Raw genomic sequence first — 24,828 nt, 5'->3', positions numbered from 1 at the left:
TGCTAACCATAGGCTTCAACATAAAAAAGTCCCAGTATTGAGATATTTTCCCAAAATATCAAGAGCTATCTCAAGAGCTGCTAAGCCAATACTAGGCTTGTTTGTACTCATTTTAATGCATTTTTCATGCTGATTCCAAATATGGTCATGAAAATGTAAAATTCTGAAATTTTTTAATTAAAAAAAACCTGTTGTCTGCCGTTGACACCCGCGTGGAGAGAGTTAAGTTGACAAACTATACTTTGAATTCTTCGATGTTCCTCTCATCAGTAAGATCAGTACGAATTCTCCAATGCCACATTGGATACATTAAGGATGAACATTCATGTTACTTGTTAAAAGCACTTTATGACCTTTGTCGAAATTACAGACTCACATGAAGTTACAAAATATACTAGTACACTTTAAATTCCTTAATGTACCTATAATCATCATCAAGGTATAGCCAAGATCTACCACTTTGAGTATGGATACATTTACCCCGCACCATTCATGTCTTCCTGTTGACAGAGCCTGATGTGACTCCTATTTCGCAAATAATCAACCAAGGAATTTACTTCTGTGGGCTTCTTATAAATGCACTGATTGATTCTCAAATTGATCACAGAAAATTCTTTGGTATAGCACCTCTAGTGTGAATGAATTACATGTGTACATTCATTGACTTTTCCCCAAATACGCCTACATATAATTGCCTATAAGGGAAAAGAAAAAACAAACATTCTCAACTAAAAAACTCCTTGCTGTGTATAGAGAATATACAAACTTGTCACCAAAGGAAAAAGAAAAACACACATTCTCAATTGTAAAATTCCTTGCTGTGTATGAACAATTGACAAACTTGTAACCAAAGGAAAAAGAAAAATATGCATTCTCAACTTTAAAACTCCTTGATGTGCATTCAATCTAAAAAAAAGCTTGTTACCAAAGGAAAGAGACTAAACACTCTTTCTCATTTTTCCATTCCTTTCTGTGTAAAAACCAAGCTGCAAGAACTTGATATTTAAGTGAAACTGTGACTCAAAACACCTCATCTTTGTTTCCATCCAACTATTCATAACTGAAAGTGAATGTATGCTTTGTGTGTAAACTCAACAAGGACTGGAGCTATTCAGTTATCAAGGAACTACATCTTGGAATTTTGATACTGGATACTTGATTTGGTATTTAGCACCTACTGAATCTAAACACTTATGGTGACTGAATAAAAATTGTAAACCTCGATCAAATAACATTTCATCATATGTGTTGATACAAAATGGCTTGGTTTAATATAGTAGCAACAATATTCTGCCTTTTGGTGATTGGCACAATTTTGACATCAGCTCAAACATTCACAACACAGCCTGTAGAAACAGATGCCAGACGAAATGAAAATACACAACTTTCTTGCGGCGTATCGGGTCTTAACAACAACCAGTATGTGTCGTGGTTCAAAGGCCCACAAGAGTTAACTAATAATGATGCGGTGACCGCTCCTGGGGGTAGCTTGCAAATAAAAGTACAGACAAGCGCGAGTGAGACTTTATTCACATTGACTCTGTTGAATGTTACGGATGCAGACGGTGGTGCATACGGATGTAAGATACGAAGCGTAATCGACAGTTCATTCAACGACAGCAGGTTTGTTACCGTAGATGTTATATATTTCCCTCCTGCCATCTATCCTATTTGTGATCCCGCAAGTAGTTTCACTATTGTGGATGGATCAACAACAACCGTAACGTGCCAAAGTGAACTTGGCGTTCCTCAAGTGGATATTGCATGGGAACGAGCAGACCAAAGGGGCCGCATCCTACAGTCCGATCCTCTGACAAACCTACCAGCTGGCTTTATAGGTGTGAGTCACTCCTTAACGGCGGATAGATCGCGTAACGGAACCGAATATATATGTTCGATTTCAAACTTGGCCAAATTCCCGAACGTCATGTCGTCTTGTTCCTCTGGACCACTGAACGTTCTGTATCCGCCTGATAACGTAGCTGTGTCACTAACAACGTCTCAAACTTATAGCGCATTTCGCTGTTCAGCATCCGCTAATCCGGGAGCAACATACTCATGGACATTTAATACACCCATAAGTGCTTCATTGCATAACATTATTGAAAACAACCAGGTACTTGTGTTACTTGATTCCATCATATGTGATGAAATTGATATTATTGCGACATGCACAGCATCTAATTCACAGGGTGAGTTTACTGCCAGTGTAACATTGTGTCAAGTACCAACATGCACACCACCTGATATTCCTGATAGCATGGAGCGTGAGAGTCAAATACTATCATGTCAAATTCCAGGTCCTGTTGATAGTGTAGAGTGGACTCGCACGTATGTCGCAACTAACAAAATGGAACAATTAGCAATGACGCAAACCGAAACAATGCTGGATTATGATTTGTTCGTTAATAGAACATACGCAAATACCCGTTATGTATGTCGCGCAACAAATAACGACCCCCCATGGATTGGTGTATGTCAATCAGGTCCGCTTGTCAATGTTTACTTCCCACCGAATGATATCGCTATTACTCCCACTGTTTTTGGCGAAAAAAGCGCTTTCCGCTGTTCTGCAACTGGCTTTCCTGAAAATATCACATTTACATGGACGATTAATCCTGATTTAGGGGACACCCTGTATGACATCACGGACAATGGTCAACTGCTTGTAATAAATGACATAATCACTTGCTCTGATACAGATATAATGGCAACTTGCGAAGCATCAAATACTCTAGCTACTTACGCTATTAATACAACCCTATGTCAAGTACCAACATGCTCACCTCCTGATACATCTTTCGACAAAACAGAAGGTGAAACTGTAGCTTTATCATGTGAAGTCTGCGGACCAAGTGAAAGCTTAAGCTGGACGCGTGTCAACCTCATATCAAATTCAACAGATGCGCTTGTGTCAACGAGTACCGAGACAATATTACAATACGATATGAAAGTCAACCGAAATCACGCACAGACTGAATACCTATGTACAGCTATCAGTGAAACACCCCCTTGGTTAGGTTGGTGCGAATCTGGTCCGCTCATGAATGTTCTTTTCCCACCAAATGATTTCACCATTACCCAAACAACGCACGACACATACACAGCTTTTCGCTGTTCTGCAACTGGGTATCCAAGTCCTACATTTGCATGGACGGTCCCCACAGCAGTTGACATTTCTAAATATAGCATCATGGAAAGTGGACAATTACTGGTTGTCATGGATACAATTATATGCGATATGACTGATATTGTTGCAATTTGTGAGGTGCAAAATTCTGTGGATTTGTACAGAGCTAATGTGACTCTTTGTAAAGTACCGACATGCACACCATCAGAAGAATTTGAATACAGGGAAGGTGAACATGCGCGTTTGTCATGCCAAGTTGATCAAGCTGTTGAAACTTTAGCTTGGACGCGTACAAATGAAAATTCCAATGATTCAGTCGAACTTGCATCATCTGTAAATTCGGCTTTTCTTAATTATGAATGGGCTGTGGATAGAAACCATACGCAGACATCGTATGAGTGTCGCATATCGAATGCAGCGCCCCCATGGACAGGTTTGTGTCAATCTGGTTCACTTAATGTGCCATTCCCACCCGATGATATATCCATTTACGCAGAGTTAATTGACGATGGTACCGGACAATATGAATCGTATTTGTGCTCAGCTAATGGAAATCCATCTGATATCATGTATGCATGGACAATAGCGCCCCCTCTTGATGTATCCTCGTACGAAATTTCAGATGATGACCAACGCCTGATAATAACTAGAAATATTGTATGTGATACTGACATTATTGCAACTTGCAAGTCTTCCAATAGTATTGGGACATATGTGGCTGACATTGCGCTTTGCAAAGCTCCAATTTGCACACCACCTGATAAATGGATAATGACAGAAGGTGTTAATGCAACACTACTTTGTCAGCACAATGTCAGCCCTGTGGATATTACTTGGAATCAAAATGGCTCCCTAGCAACTGCATCAAATGCTAAAGAACTGAGTTATACATTCCCCACCGACAGAGTAAATACAGATGAAATATACACATGTACTATATCCACTAACGCTCAGCCAACATATGAGGGCGTGTGCACAGCCGGACCGCTAATCGTCCAGTACCCACCGGAACAACTCGCAATTTTGCCAAGTGAATATGAATTGAAAAATGAAACACTCCCAAGCTTTATTTGCTCCGCAGATGGAATGCCTCAAGTTAGCTACAGTTGGAAGTTCACATCCGCATTTACACAGGGCTTGCATTACTCTATTGAAGACGACGGTACACGGTTAGTGATACTTGATGTGGCGCTATGTGAAACTAACGATTTTATGACTATTGCAACTTGTTTGGCGAGTAACGCACTGGACACCGCAAGCCTTGGTATTATGATATGTGACGGCAAACCGTACACGACTAAAAGTAAAGGAGGAATGGGCAAATCAGCTGCAGGCTTTGAATTCACGCATCTCTGGATTATCGTAATTGCTCTATGCTCTTTCATGATCCTCGTTATAATCATCGCTTTAATCATCTGTGCGGTGCGAAGGAGTCCGCTAATATCTGTGGATGTCGAGAATCGCAAGCCTAAAGAGGAGAAAACGTACGCAAAACCGATCAAACTTTCTCTAGCACCCAGCGAAGTATCATTTGACGATAATTCAAATCCTAAATCAATGGATCAACTTCCACCTGCAAAGTTGGCATTAGCAAATAGCAATAATTCGGCAGATGATGTTGACGATGAAGATGACACTGATCAAAAATTATTTCTGGCGGACATTCAGGAAGTCGATGAGCCTAAAGATGCTCACTTAGTAGGTGTTGATAATCCAGCATACACATCGTTTAAAACTAACGGAGATGCTCATTCTCCAGCAAAGACTAATAAGCCTGATTTGCTAACCTATATGACCAGACCTGTAAGTCAGGATGCAGATATCACATTAGCAAATGTGCCTGCGGAAGAGTCTAACATGCCAAATGGATCAGCAGGAAAATCTGATCCTGCGGATGAGTCTAATAACATAAGTGACAATTCTACCAATGTAGATGAATCAGTTCTACCATATGAGGAAGATGAGACTGAGATGGAGACTAACAATACAGAATCAAGTGTGCCAGTTCAGACTCCGGAAGAGTCTAGCATGAACAATGATCCAAGCACTAAAGAATCTAGTAATATAGACTCTAACACAGGAAGTCCTGATGTGAAATCAGATCCTGAGATTAGCAATACAGGAAGTGATGGGACTACTCCAATGGAACTATGAAAACTTTTTTAGATTTGAAACTATACACAGCGGCGGTGCTAGGAACTTGAGGTGGGGGGGGGGAGTCCGGGGGGAAAAGTGAATTTCAGGGGGAGGGGGCAAATCAACAAATTTTGTGCAGAATTGCTGCAAAAAGTGACAATTTTCATAATTTTGGGTTTATGGGGAGAAACTGGGGTATAATGATTGTAACTCAATTTTCAAATTGTCCAACTTTAGTCTGAATGGATCAGATTGTGTCAGATATGAAGAGTTCTGATGCAAAAAGCGACATATTCATTTTTCTCGATTGGAGATATAGGCAAATCAGAGAACATAATAAGAACATAATTATGTTCTGTTTCTGATCATTGTTTTAAAAATATAATTGATTTTTTTAAAGTAGGGTGGCAATTTAAAGCTGGCATTATAGGGCAGATGTTGGTGGCCTACATGCAAAAAGTACTATTGTAAGACCAATCTATTGTATTGGCATATTTACGGCTGTCTCGTTTTTACTTTAGCTTTCATCAAAAACACGCTATATGCGTGTAGACAAGGTTTTACGGTATAGCACGTTTTGCATCCGAGCTTTTCATATCATGCATAAAATCAGGTCTATCAATTTAATTTGTCATGATTTCAATTTGCCAGACAGACAGGATGATTGATACAATACATTGCAAATGTGTGTGTTATTTTAAATACTGTATACTCTGTAATATTTGTTTACATACATTATTCTTTTGAAGTTTTGATGAAGTTGTTTATTTAGCTGAATTAATGTGAAGTATGCTGTACATATTATAAAATATTTTTATTTTTGTGCCTCCATGGGAAAAATTAAACCCTTGTAAACATTGAACACAAAATATTTGAATGTAATTTTAGCTTATCTTCTTTTTCGAACACAGTTATCACAAAATGCAGTAATATGAGCTACTATCATTCACAGCTAAATGGATTGAAATTTGAAACAAAACAAAACATGTTCTATATGATCCTTTTAAATTATATGGTCCATGCATCCACTTCAAAGAAGACAGATATTTTCTGACACAATCATGGTTTTTTCATCATTTACTAGTCCATAAAAAACAGTTTTGCACTTGTTCAGTGCATAGGACTGTGGCAGGCCCTCTCTGAAATTACGTGCTTGAAGACCGCTTCACGGTCGTGCAATTGCGTGCTTCACATGCACCCCCCTCCTGAGTGTAAGGAACTGGTACCAGTTCTACTTTGATGCAAATTATATGAAAATTGAACTTCTGGTTAATACCTGGGGTTAATATATATACCAAGTTATATGTAATTTATCAGTTATTGAAAACAATCAGAAACAAAAGAATATAACATTTTTTGCCAATTTATAAGTTGTTGAAAACATTTAGAAATTAAAAAAATAGAGCACTTTTTTGCCAATAATTTAAAATCAATATTGTGACTTAAGACTTGACTTGTTCCCCTTGATCGTATCACAATGGTTTTTTTTCACAAAATAAATACTATTAGTTAGGTCCCAACATTACTCCGAAACACTGTATCAGCATCAAATCATTCATTATTTCATAACATTAACACAACTAAAAACAAATAATGCAAAATTATTTTTAGAAATATCTATTTTTGTATCAAATATTGCTCTACATTGATATGCAATGAGTAGCAGTGTTCATGTACATCTTTGTTGTCTCATAAAGGCAGTAAAGCTGTGATTTGGTGTATTGACATTCTAGTTGAAATCCACCCCCACCCCCCTAAGACATGACCTTAATCTTCCACACAGGGAGTGTGCATCTCAAATGGGGTTAGTGGTGTTGGAGACTGGAATCAGTTAAACCTTTCTCGTTACCCAAAAGGCTAGAGCAAATAGTGTACCGTCCAAAAAGGATTGTCAAGATGCAAGTCTTACGAAATGGCATATCCTGAAAGACGTAAAAGTTTGTTTAAATTGGCCTACTTGGGCCAGCTTGCGTGAGACCGGGATGGGGGTAAAGCGAGCCGTTAACCCTCTCCTATTATGGGTTGTTGTCGAGTTCCTATACGGGAAGATCATTTAAAACAAACAAACAAACCTGAATGGGTGACTCCATTTGAAATCTATGCCCCCTGTGTGAAAGATTGTAAGGTCATATCTTCTATAGTGGATGTAAACTGCAAAAACTTGGGTGCGGTCCTATAATGACTCCAACCGGTGTTATTTTTAACACCTAAGTTTTTGCAGTGTATGGATTTCAAATGGAACAGCCCAATTCTCAGTTTCATTTGAAATTTTTTCCTTTTCCAGAATCTATTGCTAAAATAATAGATTTCACAGCAAACTTCTAAAGAAAGAAAATTTAATTCAAAATCAATAAATTTTGGACAAAAAAAATCACTGATTTTACAAGATTATACCAAAAAGGAATAAAAATCCCAAAAATGCAACATCTGAGTCGGTTGGACTCATAAAATAGGGTTTTTTTCATTGCCTTAGCAAGAATTGTGCTAAAATTTACGATGTGAAAATCAGTGGCATACAAGGGGAGACAATATTGTAAAGTTGTCTGCTGCCCTTCTACCAGAATAAGGGACCGTTCACAAACACTTGTAAGGGGGGCCTGATGCAAAAAGGGGGGCCCTGAAAATGTTTGACCCTCCTAAGGGGGGGCCCTGAAAAAATGACCACAAATGTTCCTGGAAAAATTGAGTTTATATGATTTTCTATGGGGTTGACCCATAATTTTCATGTCAAAAAAGGGGGCCCTGAAATTTTCGAGGTCTGTAAAGGGGGGGGCCGAAAAATTTCCGCAATAAAATTTTTTTGCATCAGGCCCCCCCCCTTACAAGTGTTTGTGAACGGCCCTAACATTACAATAACATATGTGCCTCAAGCCTCGCCTCAAGCACACACAAAATTGCAATTTTAATGCTAAAATGTGCTTCAATTTGGTCCAAAACACACAAAAAGGAAGATGTGCATTGCAAACTTTGATTAACATAATCAATATTGTCCTGTATTGTGCTATTCCAGTTGAAATCCATATACCCCCTATGGAAGACATGTGTGAATTTCAAATGGATCCACTCATTCAAGTAACTCCATTTGAAATTCACACTCCCTGTGTGGGAGTTTAAGGTCATGTCTTCCATTGGGGTGTATGATTGAACTGCATATTGTGGAGCTAATATAATGAAAGACAAAGATAAAGAGAATTTATCGTGTCTGACGTCATCTGTCAATCAAACTCGAGCACGGTTTGTTTACAAGTGTCGTGATGATGACTTGAACGCGGATTTATAACCGGGCGCCTTATTGTCAATTTTGCACCTTTCGACATGCAAACCATCTCAAAAGTTAGGTCTTTATAGTAGGAAACTTTCTTAACCGAAGGCACCATGTCCACAATGCCTAGAAAAGCTGCTTTTTGCCTTGTAAAAGTACGTAATTCTTTCGCCATTTGCTGCTATTCCTTTTCTCCGATCAGCACCAGATATATCGGTCTTCCTTTTATGCGCTGATTAACCTATGTAAACCAATCAAGGATCGTAATTGACAGTGACATCAGACGCGATAAATTCTTTTTATCTCTGTCTTTAATTATAGTGCTCCCTCCCCTTGGTATGCCACTGGTGAAACATGTAATGAACCTATTTCTTATAAATTATCCACTACGCTCCATACAGTACTGTACTATAATGTAATAGCAAATTTGAATGTATATAAAATTGTAAAAAAGTTGCAACTTTATGTTTGTTTTGTTTCCTTCATTTAATGTCATGAATGGGCTTTTCCACATAGTTCTTTATCCAAGAAGTCATTTCTTTTCACATTTTATGTTCCCATGTTGGTTTGAGAAATTTGCAACAAAATAACAACTATAAATAGACTTGTAAACTGCATGGGTCAGTTGACTTATTAAGCTACCATTTTCATTTTTTACAAAAGTGTGAAAAATTACACCGAACAGAGTGTGCCAAAAGTATGGTAACCTTTATTGGACAAAAGTATATGGGAATTGTGATACAGGTGGATCACTAGGATCCACAGCATGCTCATCTATCAGGGCACAGTTCTTCAACCCCAATACATTTGTACATTCATTGAATGACCTTTGAAAATTTAGGTACAGAAACTCATACTCTGCAACTTGAGGTCAAATTTTACACTATTATTGTTTAATTGAGGTTATTGAACTATGCCATTGGGATGAGGCCATTGTGGTCATAGTGGATGGATTATAGAATTTCTTAGTGTTTTGATTAGACAAAAAAATCTAACAGGAGGTTGGAAATGCAATGCGGTGCAAATTTTTGGGTGTTTTTTTTTTCAAGATTGATTTTCCAATATTTTTTTTACTTTTGCTGGATAATTTCTTAGAATGAACCAAAAATAGTAACAACAACAAATTGAAAAAAAAAATCAATGAGGAAACTGAAATTTAGTGGTTCTTGGGTTGCACAGTTCTCGAAGGCTGAATATTGGTGGGCTGCTTTTATTTTAAGGAATCGGATATTAACGTTTGCACAGCACTTTTTGTGTGACATTAGAGCACATCAGACATATCAAATTGAATCCTGAATACGAGGAATAACCTTCTGATATCAAATAATTCTGATTTTTTGAAATTTGCGATATAATTTTATGGCAAATTATTAAAATTTGATATTTTTTATGTGTTTGATATTTAACAGTCCTGGAAGTAAACTTTATAAATCTAATGTGTACTTCAAGTGTATGTAGCTGGGATGAAAAGCCTACCATCAATTGAAAATTTTGACCTTTCATATTGAAGAACATTTTTTTCCCAAAAGGCCTTCATTTATTTTGGTGGTTTTGGGAAAAATCTATATCTTCAATACAAAAGGTCCAAATTTTCATGTGATAGATGGCTACATACAAGTACATATCATAAGATTTATACAATTTACTTTGAGGACTGTTAAATTTCAAAAGTATCAATTTTGAATCATTTGCCATTAAATTTGTATCATATCAAAAATCAAAATTATTTGATATCATCAGGACATTCCTCCTATTCAAAAGGCAATTCAATATGTCTGATGTGCTCTTAGGTCCCACAAAAAATATGTAAAAACTTCACCTAGTCTTGAGATTGTGGTTGTACATGTATGTACCCAAGACATACGGCTTTCACATAGGCTATGCTAGGCTAGGCAGAAAAAAAAAGGGCGAACACTCCCGGCAAACACTCCTTGGTCTCCCCAAGAGGCCCTTATAGACCATTATATGTGCAAAAATCAATATAATATTTGAACTTAGCAAATACATTTTCTGCTTAAATCCAAATGTTTTCTCTCTAGAATCCATGGTTAAATATGACATGTGTGATATTGGCATTGCATTGTGCTGTTGTCATGCATCATTTGTTATGCACACAATAGGTTTGTCAACAGGTGCCACTCATTGGGGTATCCATATGGGTCACTTATTCCACATTAATCCGGATCGATGTGGCATGAAGTATACTATGATCAGCTCGTAATTCACTACTTGCACGGTTCCGCTATTACTACAGTCCAACCTCTCTTATCTGGACCTCTTTTATCCGGATCTCTCTGTTAGCCGGCTTTGAAATCTTCATTGGAAAATATGTTTTTGATAATTTGACACCTATGCTCTGAATGTCTAGAATGACATATTTATGTTGTACAAAGCACTCAAATACCATCTATTAGTGTTAATACCCTATGTTGAAACTATCTTTTGTTGTCCCAGTTTCAGTACTTGGCCAGTCAATGCAGAATTACAAGTAATTCACTTATCCGGATTTTTCACTTATCCGGACAATGCTTGGTCCCATCATGGCCGGATAAAAGAGGTTGGACTGTATATGCAATATGACTGGTTCGCTTCTCTTTCATGTGTGCTGCCAGTTTGAGTCTCTCCTCATCCTCACACATTGTCCATAATGGCAGAACCGTCAGTGGCGGCGATAATTAACAGAGACTGTCTACACCAGGTTCTCAACTGTAATCGTGTTCCCATTTTGAGATACACCTGGAGTAAACTTAACGCTACATGTAATTCCACAAATATTTTCCCTACTCTGGTCGCATGTCCACACCTGGTCACCGGAAACATAAGCTACCACTTTGGTATGTCTGTGAACTTTTTCAACTACACCAAATGTAATTTCTTATAATTTTTTTTTTTTTATAGTTCTGACCAAAAAAGGTCAAACTTATACCGGTGTCATACACCTAGCTCGTTACTCCTGACATTTGTCAGGAGTAAATAGTCGGATGTTACACCTGGCGGAACTTACGCTGACCATCTCCTGCACAATGAGTCTGTTTACAGTTGTCCACTCTGAAGTACAAAGTGACAACGCGTGCGTATACAGCGTGTTAATAGTGCGTAGTGCTGCGTCTCTGCTGCACGGTATGCGTGCCTTCAAAGTCGGCTCAACGTGTGCATCCGCGTCTATACTTTGTACTTCAGAGTAGACTGACTGTACCTTCCAGTGCTATATATAGACCACTTGACATGTGACGTCATTGCCCGGCAGTATGCGTGCAAATTATGGCAATTTCTGGTGTTCTTTGCCGTGCAGTGTGCGTACCCATTGAAGTTTGCTTAGGGCACGTACATTTTAAATCGCCCACCACATTTCATTAGTACAAGAAAGCCATTGAACAGTGTAGCGGTTCATTCAAGCTTATCGATAGACCAGTCCCTCGCCTTTGTTGATCAACAATGATGTCAAGTGGTCTATACTACTACCTATTTATGCACCTGGGTGGAGAGTGACAATATATAACCAGAAAGTGTCCAATATCTGTGGACTCATAAAATCTTTGAAGGACAATGAGGGTTGAGAACCAGAAAGCTATAACACATGTGTTAGCGCCCTCTGGCAGATAACACCATGCTGTCCTATAGCCAGTTAGCATCAGAAAGGGATAGCTCCCCCTTTTTAAAGTCGAATATACCCAATAACACCCTTTTTTAAAAAGTCATACCAGATGACCCCTTTTTTTAGGTGCGTCTACCCAATGACCCCCTTTTTTTCTAGAATTGCATCATCAAAATGCCACAAAATAATGCAGAAACTTTCAAATTCTCTTCTTTCAGCAAATTTGTATTGTAAATTTTGAACAAAAAATAGAATTTTGTTCCATTTTTAAAATTTTTCTACCTGATGACCTTTTTTTTTGAAAATATATACCCAATGACCCCCTTTTCTCAAAATATTATACCAAATGACCCCCTTTTTCATTTTGTTTGTACTCATTACCCCTTTCTAAAACAATGTTTTGTACCAAGAGGCCCATACTTGACAACGCCTGTAGGCACACCTGTCACTTCTAAAGTTGAGTGCCTCCCCCGCCCCTGGTCAGAAAGCCTAAATCCATGAGATTAGGCTTTCTGGTTCTACCTGAAAAACATTTGAATTCTCTGAATTTCAAATTATGTGACCAAATTTTGAGAACCTACGTCTGAGTACAAACATAGCAATTTTTGGTTTAGTAGTTCATGAGATACATTATTCATATGAATGTTGATCAAAAAACAGGTTCAATTTTGTTTTAGTGGCTTTCAAAATGTTTATATTGTTCTTGTAATTCATGAAAAGATGGCATTTGTAAGATTGTAGATTAAAATTGACTAAATTTTCTTACATTGTTGTTGCAATGTTTTAAAGTTTGAACATTAAAACAAGTTAACATTTCCCAATTTCAGATTATTTATGTTTCTTTGTATTGGTAAGGATTTTATAGTTCCCTTCTGAGTCTGTCATACAACGGGAAGACAAATTAACCATTCCTGTGCTAATATAGGGTACAATTGGCAAACCTAGGCATTTATTCAAGTTACATGTATGTAATTTTTCAAAAAATCTCAAAAATGTTGAATTTTAACAAATTTGTAAGCGGCGTCAAAAATGCATTAAAATGAGTACAAACATGCCTTGTATTGGTTCAGTGGTTCTTGATAGATATCACTATTTTGGACAAGACTTTCCACTTTTTGTGATTCACTAGGACCACAATGGCCTCATCCCAATGGCACAGTTCCATAACCTCAATTTACCAATCATAGTGCAAAATTTGCCTTCACGTTTCAGAGTATGAGTTTTTGTACCCAAATTTTCAAAGGTCATTCAATGAATGTACACATGTATTGGGGTTAAAGAACTGTGCCTTGATAGATGAGCATGTTGTGGATCCTAGTGATTATGTATCAAGAAAACATGTAACTTAATACATTGCCATGTGTTTTAACAAAATTTAATGTATAACCAGGTTTTTCAACTACTTCCTCTTCAAGGAGTTTTATTGTCCCCAATAGAACCAGAAATACCTGTATGTGGGACCCAATTCCTACAAGGCCCAAAGCATGGCAGAAGGCCTAGTTTTGAAGATAAAGGCCTTTTAAAGTTTTTATTCTGAAATTGAGTTCTTTGGATGTGGCACCCAGGGCCTCCACACTTCATGTATCAGCAGGTAGTACTTTAGGCAACCAACATTTCAAAGATATCCTTTTATAGACAGAAATGCGAATGTCAAATCCCTAAATATTGAGTCAAAATTTCAATTTCAGACTATTTTAGTCTCAAATGAAGATGTGTTTTGTATTTCGATGGGCCATTGTAAATTTGGCAATTTTACCCTATATATTTGGGCCCCAAAAATAGTGTTTTCCGTGCTGAAAAGGTGCAACATCCCTCTATCTCTAAGGACCTATCTAGAAGGTTCGCTCTCACTAATTAATACGAAGAATGTCCTTCTGATATCAAATAATTTTGATTTTTTTTGAAATTCGCAATGTAAGGCCAAATAAAAAAATAAACATGTTTCACGTCCCCTCCCGCTTTCTTTTTTGAGGTTTTCTCAAATAAATTTTTATTTTTGAAATTCAGTTATAACTTTTCAAAAATATATCTAAGAAGTTGGGATGCTTTCTATAGCCTTGTTAAGATACAAGAAACATTTTAGGAAGGGTTTGTGATCATTAGAGGGGGTGTAACTCTCAGAACAACAAATAAAAAAGGGACTCCTCCTTTTTCCAGGCATTATTGTATACACGGTATACGCTAAAACAGCTCTAAGTATGGGTATTTACACCAATTTTGCGATAAAAATAGAAAATAAAAGCCCCTCTTCCTCCTTTTTTGAAAATCCGGACGTGAAACATGTTTTATTTTTTACTTGGCCTAATACACATTTTATGGTAAATGATTAAAAATTGAAATTTGTAAACTTTATAAATCTGATGATTTATACTTAAAGTGTATGTAGGTGGGATGAAAAGCCGATGATCAATTGAAAATTTTGACCTTTCGTATTGAAGATATGGATTTTTTTCCCCAAAACACACAAAAAAATTAGGTCTTTCGGGGAAAAAATCCATATCTTCAATAAGATACATACACTTTAAGTATAAATCATCAGATTTATAAAGTTTACAAATTTCAATTTTGCAAAATTCCATGTAAATAGGGCTTAAAATATTACAAAATGCTATTAAAATTTTAATTTAAATATTCATACGAATTTTTATGGATGATCTCAACCTGAAATGAATACAAAAGTTTTAAAAATAAATTTCTCATTCAAACGATGGCCTCTCTCGCTCTCTCTACCACTACTTTTTGTATAAATGTAAGGATGCCAAAAATATGTTGGTTCCACTAAAAGAAAACCTCAAACCATGCTCAAACCCATATGCCATCCAAATACAAAAAAAATGTACTACACATTCGTAAGTATGGACATCATAAACAACACACAACAAGAATTGTCTTTAAAAAAGACAAAGTTCACGGATCAGGTGTATTTGTTCAACTTTAAGTCCCCACTACTTCAACCTGTTGTAATTCTATTTTCTTATGTATTTTATTGTTTTTTACTCCATACTTTTGCCTTTTATCTGTTTATCTCAATATCAAATTTATAGCATTTGGCCTCCATGGACCGGATCCTGTCACATGGACTTGTGCACAATCTTTTTTGTGCTGTTTATGTGGTACAGAATCAAATTTGGTGTAATTTTCCGCATTATTTCTAATTTCTACAGTTACATCAAAATCTCAAATTCCTGGTTTTGTGGGACTGGGCCATGGACATATGGGAATTCAAGAACAAGATTTGATTTGATATGACCCATATTGGACTATCTCACTGGGGGTGTCCTGGGTGGGGGTAGGGGGATTCAAGAAATTTTGGTACGGTATACATACAGCATGGCCAACATGTCATAAGGTGTGTTTTTTATTGTTTCAAAATGATTTTCAAGAAAATGAGCATTTTTTTCCATTCATGCTTATTATTTTGAAAATTTCTAAAATACCCCCTAGAGATTGCTTGTTCCACACATTTCTCATTTTTTAGGCGATTTGCAGCCAGAAAGCCAAGAAAGACCCTTGATTTTGACTATTTGCAGCTTTAAAAGGCTCCAGGATTTATTTGCCAATTCCTCTAAAGAGCTCCAGAGTTAAGCAGCTAATTTTCTTTTATTTTACTTCATTAATATTTCAGCTAAAAATGATCTGAAAACCTCCTTGACAGTTGTTACTAATATTATGTGATAATTTTTGGCAAATAATAACAAAATTAAAATTTGACCGAAATCATACATTATGGCTTTAAACAAACTATTATCTTCACACTACTATGCACAAATAAGGTAAAACCAAATCAGAAAGGAACCTTTGCTACAGGGGTGTTACATGCCTTGGAGTAAGGTTATAGCGCCATCTATAATCAGAATTCTGACTCAAATGCAATGTTACCAAAAACCCCTGCAAAAACCACACTAAATGTTATACTCAGTGTTCGAAATTTTTGTTGTCCGTTCGGCGTTCGCCCGGGACAACCAAAACATGCACCGGACAACCGAAAATAATGCTCTAGTTGTCCGGCAGACAACCAAAGATCTACAGCCAAAAGTCACTTGTTCAGCATGTTAGTTTGCTCAAACCTGACACAACTGATGAATTGTTAAATATTTAAGAGTAATTGTTCATAAATTGACTACACTCACTCCACTTTATTGGTCACATGTAGTTGTTTCAGATTGTGGCAGCTTACAGACAACCAAAAACTTTGGTGGACAACCAGAAATTACAACCTGGTTGTCCGTGGGACAACCTCATTTATTTTCTTAATTTGGACACTGGTTATACTAGTAATACAATTTGCACATAAATATTGAGTAAAAACACATTCAAATACCAGCAAAGTTCATTGAAACAAAAACTAACATTAGCATGATGAATTGTCAAGGCCAGAGTAAGGCCTAAAAAATTGTTTGATTGGCGTAACCTGACCGACCCTAAAAATAGGCCTGACCCTAGACTTTTTTTTCTTATTTTTTGGAAATTTTTTTTTAATTAAAAAAAAAAAGAAAAAGAAAAAAAAAAGTTCCAAAACCTTTATCATACACAATTTACAAATGGCAAGGGAGAACAGTACTGATCACTGACTGCTTGTTACTGGTTAAAGGAGAAATAAACAAAAAAGAAAATACATGCACACTCCCTATAGAGACGTTCAGATTTCACAACTTTTTGACCAATATATGATTGCTTGAAATCCAGACTTAAGTGTCTAAATATGAAGAAAATCCAACAAAAAATAGTTCACAATAGAAAATCCTTAAATGTGTGGGGCTCATTAAGGACAATTCGGTGATTTTAAAAATTTTTATCGCATTTCCATGCTTTTCCGGTAACATTGGCAACTGGAATTATTCCAGTTGTTTGCAGGAAGTGAACCTGGAAATCTGGACTATTTTCTGTTGAAAATTTCTGGGAGTGTGCACTTATTTTGTGGAATAGCCCACTTTGAGGCAACCTGCATTGTTATACAGAATGTCCTTTTAAAAGTATTATGATTAAGAATTATTGCAGACTTTACCCACACTTTCTGTGTCCAGGGACCAAAAATATTTTCACATCTAGGACATTAAAACATCTTAAAATAACAGAAAGAGCACATTGTGCTAAGATCACAAACAATTTATCTACCAAGGCACAGTTCATAAACCCCAAAGTATTGGTACATTCCCAAAATGAACTTGTGACAGTTTTAGGTATAAACTCTCATCTACTCCACTACTTGAGGTCAGATTTCAACTCATTGTTGAATGTATGTCATTGAACTCTGGCTTTGGGTATGAGATCATATTGGCTTTATAGTGATATCAAGTGATTAGTGCCAGAAGGCCCTATCTGCAATAGCTGCCTTATAAATATTTTGACAATTACTGCAGTCTATATTGTACATATCTCAAATTATAACAAATGGCAGCTATTGCAGATGGCATTCCTTCCATAAACTCTTCATATCTGAAAATTATTAAAAGCTATATGCCCTAAGATCAAAAACATGATCATCTGTAAGGTCTAAGTTCTATGACACAATATTATTAGTACATTCACAGAATGAACTTTGAAGTTTTAGGTACAAGGAACAGCACTCAAGTACCCCAAAACTTGAGGTCAGATTATGATTCGTTGTTGAATGTAGATTATTGAACTATGCATATGGAAATGAGAATATTTTGGCTTTATTAACATTATTAAAAGCTAGTTGAGAGGTTGCCAAATCTACAATTTGGTAGCCCAATTGGGTGACTTCTGAAGATTTTCCCAGAGACTTTTGATCGTTTCCTGTCCCAATATAGAAACCAATAACCAATGGTTTAGGAAAAAGACAATTATTGGGCAACTTTTCAACACTGGCTCGCAATTACCCTAAGTGTCCCATAGATATCAGAAGCTCCTGAAGATGTTAAATATTGGGGGGTAATGGTGCCTGGCCAAAATTATTGGGGGGGATGGTATAATTGAAGAAAAAAACTTGGGTGTCTTTTATGACCCACGATTTGGGCTGAAATCTTGTCTGGTAACTCTGGCTATTTGAGATACATCAATGAGACCCTATGGCAGCTAAAACACCATTTCCCAAATGAACCGAACCAAACATTGCAATAATAAACAAAACACATTTCTTGGATTTCAGCCATACAGGCAACTTTCTCATACTATAAATTAATAATGAAAAAATTGAAGCAGCGTTTTCATCATAATAAAGTATGTGTTCCTTTATCTGTTCCTTTTTATGGTTTAGAACTTTTGTAACCTACGCCTAATTTTCAGAATAATTATACTACTGGTGCACAAAGAACCATGCGTGGATCCTGGGGGTGTTTTGGTAGTTGCATCACCCCAGGTATGCATCGTAAAAAGAGAGAGAGAGAGAGAGAGAGAGAGAGAGAGAAATGAAAACAAGGCGGTTCTCGAACCACAAGTCTCGCCTGCTTTTCTGACCGCCTGCTTTTGCGATAACTTTTGGTAGAGAGGTAAATGAATTTGGCGGTTATCGGCTGGGCACGATTATCTGGCTGATGGTAACTGTACCCACCAAGTTTCATGCCCATGCAACAGTTTTTACTAATATGACCTCAGATGACCCCTGGTGGCCCTGAAATGACCTTCTAAAATGTTGGCTCTAAATGTTGACTGTACCCCTCGTGCTAAGTTTCATGCCCATACGACAGTTTTTACTAATTTGACCTCAGATTACCCCTGGTGGCCTCGAAATGACCTTCCAAAAATTAGGCTTTAAATGTTGACTGATGTATCCATCAAGTTTCATGCCCATACGACAGTTTTTACTCATTTGACCTCAGATGACCCCTGGTGACTCCGAAATTACCTTCCAAATATTTGGTTTTAAATGTTGACTGTACCCACCAAGTTTCATGCCCATACGACAGTTTTTACTAATTTGACCTCAGATGACCCCTGGTGACCCCAAAATGACCTTCCAAAAATTTGGCTTTAAATGTTGACTGTACCCACCAAGTTTCATGCCCATCCAACAGTTTTACTAATTTGACCTCAGATGACCCCTGGTGACCCCGAAATGACCTTCCAAAATTTGGCTTGAAATGTTGACTGTACCCACCAAGTTTCATGCCCATACAACAGTTTTTACTAATTTGACCTCAGATGACCCCTGGTGACCCCGAAATGACCTTCCAAAAATTTGGCTTGAAATGTTGACTGTACCCACCAAGTTTCATGCCCATACAACAGTTTTTACTAATTTGACCTCAGATGACCCCTGGTGACCCCAAAATGACCTTCCAAAAATTTGGCTTCAAATGTTGACTGTACCCACCAAGTTTCATGCCCATACGACAGTTTTACTAATTTGACCTCAGATGACCCTGGTGACCCCAAAATGAACTTCCAAAAATTTGGCTTGAAATGTTGACTGTACCCATCAAGTTTCATGCCCATACGACAGTTTTTAATAACTTGACCTCAGACTACCCCTGAGTGACCTCGGATGACCCGTAATGACCTTCCAAAAATTTGGCAAAACCAAAGAACTATTTCATCAAAGTAATAAATCAAAACAGAAAGATGCTTCCTTTACGAGTTATCACTCATTGAAAGTGCTACTTTGCTATACTTTACATGGAAAGCGACTATCTTAAAGTCGTCATATTTCCTTAATTACATGACCGATCAAGCTGTTATTTGGATATGTGATGCACAGTTGAAAATTAATTATTAAAAGATTTGGTGACCTCAGTTGACCTTTGACCTTGTATGTCACCTTTGACCTCACGAAATTGGATAAAGTATGTTGCGCTGAAAAATCAAATTTGGCAATACCAAAGAACTATTTCATCAAATAAATCAAAACAGAAAGATGCTTCCTTTACGAGTTATCACTCATTGAAAGTGCTTTTTTGCTATACTTTACATGGAAAGCGACTATCTTAAAGTCGTCATATTTCCTTAATTACATGACTGATCAAGCTGTTATTTGGATATGTGATGCACAGTTGAAAATTAATTATTAAAAGATTTGGTGACCTCAGTTGACCTTTGACCTTGTTTGTGACCTTTGACCTCACGAAATTGGATAAAGTATGTTGCGCTGAAAATCTAATCAGGTCGAGTACCTCTGCACATAACTCCCCACCAAGTTACGTCACTGTACCCCATACGGATCTCCAGATAATCTGTTCACAAGATATTTTGCTTATTACGCATATATTATGCAAATTAGGTACTTAATTACCATATTTTACGCTCAAAATCTAATCAGGTCGAGAACCTCTGGCCCCGCTACTCCTCACAAAGTTACGTCACTGTACCCCATACGGATCTCCAGATAAGCTGTTCACAAGGGTTTTTTGCTTGATACACATAAATTATGCAAATTAGGTACTTAATTAGCATATTTTGCGCTGAAAATCGAATCGGGTTGAGATCCTCTGGTCATACTACCCCCTACCACGTTTCATCATCATAGGGCTTAGGGATCTTACGAATCCCCCAGATACAGCTCCACAAGGCGGATTTCTTCAGATTTCCAACCATATTTGTAGAATCGTTCCGCATAAATTATGCAAATTAACAACTAATCAGGTGATCAGCAGGTGTGTATCATTCCTGTCACCAGTTTTCGTTACCATGCGCCCGACGGATCTTGAGATAGTCTGTCCACAAACTCCGCTATCAATTTGCCCTGATTTTCGCATAAATTATGCAAATTAGCTATGTTAATTTGCATATTTTTCACCAAAAACATACGATTACTGGAGCAAACTTGGATACCCTTCCTCCCACCAAGTAAGCGTCGCCGTGGGTCTTACAGTTCTCCAGATACAGCTCGGACGGACACACATACATCCACACACACACCCCCACACACATCCACACATCCACACACACAGACAGACAGACAGAAATAGTGACACCTAAGTCCACTCCTGAACAAAGTTCAGGCGAGACAAAAAGAAAGAGAGAAAGATAAAGTATGCACCAAATCGTGAGAATTGAGTTCAGAAATGCAAGATTTTTCTAGGCAAAGGGTGTTGCCCCCTTGCAGCTGGTGCTAACCCCTGGACCCCACCAGGGGGCCAGACCCCAGGACCCACAGCACCCCAGGGGGAAGCAGTCCTGGATCCGCCAGTACAAAGAACCCCCACCCCAACCCTGCCACTGACACAATCTGATCCAACAAGACTAAAAGGTACCAATTTTTGAATATTTATTTACTATCTTCATCAACTTGTAAAATACCCAAACATGCTAAATGCTGATATCATTACTTTCCAATCCATGGCAGCAAAGTTGCAAAGAGCTAATAATATAATGCAAATTTTCCAAATTATTTGATTGGTTTTTGCTCTCATTATTATTGTGTATATACATCAACTTCACCATTCCCATAATTGCCCTGTGGTGGGCTATTCCATTTGTGACATGATCTGGTCCATGGGGCCAAAGGCGGCAAATTCGAAACTGAGATAAAGGTAAAAATATGGAGTAAAAAACAATGAAATACATAAGAAAATACACATCACAAAACCTCATAACTTTAGAACCAAGTATACTAGACCTTTGGTGTTTTCAGTAAATGATAGCCTATTGTATGTGTAATGTAATAATAACTCAATTTTCAAAAATGCCTCCTTTGGCCCCCATGGACCAGACCGTGTCACATTTAAAATTCACACTACCCTTGTGGAAAAGTTTGTGGGAGGTATGAATTTCAAATGGAATTAACACATTAGCAGCTCCATTTGAAACTCACTCTCCCTGTGGGGAAGATTCAGGTTGAATCTTTCTCAGAGGGTGTATGAAATTCAAATGGAGCTGCCTAATATACTCATTCCAACTGAAATTCACACTCCCCCTGTGGATGATACATCCAAAATCTTCCACAGGGGTAGTGTGTATTTTAAATGCAATAGCCCAATACCACACTCCTCTAGCCCCCCCCCCCTTCCCCTTTTTTTTACAAACCTGGATCCACCAGTGTCTGGATATCCAGGATCTGTGTTGTCAGTCTATCTTTATAAATATGACAGTTAGTGGCATAGCCAAGGGGGAGGGGCAAAGTGGCCCCACAGACATTTTTCAGGGATGAAATGGAGACGGCAAAGAGTAAAGTGTTACTAAAATGCCCCCCCCCCTCGAAAGGCTACGCTGCTAACAACAGGGCCAGATTTATGAGTCTAAAGGAATGGGCTATTCCAGAAAATAGGTGCACATCCCCTATAGAGGAGTAACTTTTCTATCGAAGAAATGTCCGGATTTCCAAGTCTGCTTTCTGAAAATGACTGGAATTCCAGTTGCCAATGTTACTGGAAAAAGCTTGGAAATCCAATCAAATGAAGGAAAAATCACGGAAATGTTGAAAATGAGCTCTCAGATTGAGGATTTCTGATTCTGAACTATTTTTCTGCCAGATTTTTTTGCCTTTGGGCACTTTAAAAGACTGGATTTCCAACAGTCACGACTGGACAAAAAGTCCGGATATCCGAACTCCTCTATAGGGGGCGTGCATCTATTTTCTGGAATAGCCCAATTAGTTTCACTGTTCAAACCATATATATCCATGCCAACACATTCATTATTTTGATTTTGTCGAAATGCGCTTTTTTTCTGGCAACACTACTATTTACATGATGAGCTTGCTTTTCACATTAGAAATAATAAATTAGAGTCACGCGGTAGCCGTGACCAGCAAGTTTTAAAAAAAAAGACTGATAAAGAAGACTAATAACAGATGCTCCCGCGAGACTATATTTACACGTAACATTAAAACACTTGACTTCTATTGTTCGATGTTATTTTTCGCTGGGTACAAAATGTATCTAAAACCATGCTAAATGTTATTTACAGTCCCAGGTGTAATATCGCGACAACTCATTAATTCCAAAAGGGCCACCAATCCTACAGTCAATCATTGTTCGTAATAAACAAATATTTTTGCTTCCATTTCACGCTGTATTTCATAGCGAAAATTAGTTGCAAATCATACTGATCCAGAATTTTTGGACACTGCTACAGGTCTACCTGGTTATCACCTTCACACTACTTTTTCAGATTCACTTCCAAATATACCCTAGCAGATTCCTGGATACCCTACATACAAATTCTGAGCCCCGTTCGCCAAAAAAAAATCAAGTTTTTCACAATTCTTTTGTTCTTATCGGACGACGCATCCATTTATATAATAAATGCTGTATTTCGACAAAGTATTTCACAGCAGAGGTCCGTGGCCTAATGGTTAGTGCGCTTGACTCCAGATACGCTATCCCGAGTTCGAAACCCGGTGACCAACTGATTTTTTTTTTTCAATGTTTTATTAAACAATTTATTGTCATTAATCAAGGATAACATAATTTTAAACATCCAGTGCTATTGTGATATTATTTTTTTATTAAAGCAAGTTGTTTGATTCTCATGTAAATTGTTTTTTTTTGTGTTAAGGGCCTATTTAAAAACACAGCATAATGTGATACAACACCATCAAGGATCAAAAGAAATCTGAATAACACAAGAAACCAGATCAGGTATTATAGGGTATGCAATACTGACGTTACTCATTGTTATTCTCATTTAAATATATTTTGTCCTACCACGGGCAAATTCGCATGATAATAGGACAATGATGATTGTGATATGTATGAATGGTTGTTGAATCGATTAAGAGACCTGACTCTCTGTCATCTTCAGCTATCGTAGAACATGACAATTGTCATACCGTCCCGGTAGGTTGATTACAAACACTCTGTAGGTGTGGAAAATTGTTCGCTAGTATGGAAGGCCAGCAGGAAAAAAAAATCCAAATAACATTTATCAAGCATATATAGTAATGGAAGCGTCTATGTGACACAACTTGACAAGATAATTATCTTGCCATGTCGACTTATTATCAGCATTATGTCAACATGACGATATAAAATATCTCGCCAAGACAACTGAACAAACAAGTCAATATGGCAAGATAAATTATCATGCTAAGTCGACATACTAAAAATGGATGTCTTCTTCCCGAAATAAATTATTATGCCAAGTCAATTTAGCAACAAATTAATGTCTACATAGCAGGATATTTTGTCACGTCCAGTTGACTTAACAAACAATACAAGTCAACATGGTAAGATAAATTATCATACCAAGGAATAGTAATTTTTGACACCGTATAATTTAAATTATTGAAAAGCATCCTCGGTATGTAGAGGAGGGGGCGGCCCGAAATTAAAGGTAAAATTAAATCTCAAAAGACCGCCGACAACCGCCGCTCAATAGGGATATCCAACTAGATTGCCCCGCAGGGCTACAAAGAACCACAAACCGCGGAATTTCAATATCCAGCTAGATTGCCCCGCAGGACTCAGGAACCACAAATCTTGAAATATGGATATCCTGCAAATTAAAACCACAAACCGCCAACAACTGCCGCTTAATAGAAATATTCAACTATATTGCCCCGCAGGGCTACAAAGAACCACAAACCGCGAAATTTGGATATCCAACTTGATTGCCCCGCAGGGCTATAAAGAACCATAAACCACGAAATATGGATGTCCAACAAGTTTTAGCTATAAATTAGCCCTCGATAGAGGGCAAAGCTTGAAGGATTAGGGAAATTATAACCACGAACCGCGAAAGTTGCCTTAACAAACAATATAAGTCAACATGGTAAGATAAGTTATCATACCAAGTAATAGTAATTATTGACACCGTATAATTTAAATTATTGAAAAGCATCCTCGGGATGTAGAGGAGAGGACC

At 37.4% G+C, this 24,828-nt stretch overlaps 2 protein-coding genes across 2 annotated transcripts in view; one reads left to right on the top strand and one right to left on the bottom strand.

The window, feature by feature from the left end:
- LOC140146567 (uncharacterized) overlaps positions 1-24,828 on the bottom strand; it is a 385,394-nt gene that overhangs the window by 44,608 nt on the left and 315,958 nt on the right. The window lies entirely within an intron of this gene.
- On the top strand, positions 1,013-5,334 carry LOC140146565 (hemicentin-1-like). Its single transcript, XM_072168438.1, has one exon. The coding sequence runs from the start codon at positions 1,259-1,261 to the stop codon at positions 5,282-5,284; it is 4,026 nt and encodes a 1,341-aa protein (XP_072024539.1). The 5' UTR covers positions 1,013-1,258; the 3' UTR covers positions 5,285-5,334.

The sequence above is a fragment of the Amphiura filiformis genome, chromosome 2, assembly GCF_039555335.1.
Source record: "Amphiura filiformis chromosome 2, Afil_fr2py, whole genome shotgun sequence".
Taxonomy (NCBI): domain Eukaryota; kingdom Metazoa; phylum Echinodermata; class Ophiuroidea; order Amphilepidida; family Amphiuridae; genus Amphiura; species Amphiura filiformis.
The sequence above is the reverse complement of the archived record's forward strand: the minus strand, read 5'-3'. Positions and strand labels throughout refer to the sequence as shown.

Excerpts from the sequence above, each read along its gene's own strand:
- LOC140146565 (XM_072168438.1), top strand. The coding sequence starts at position 1,259 with ATGGCTTGGTTTAATATAGTAGCAACAATATTCTGCCTTTTGGTGATT.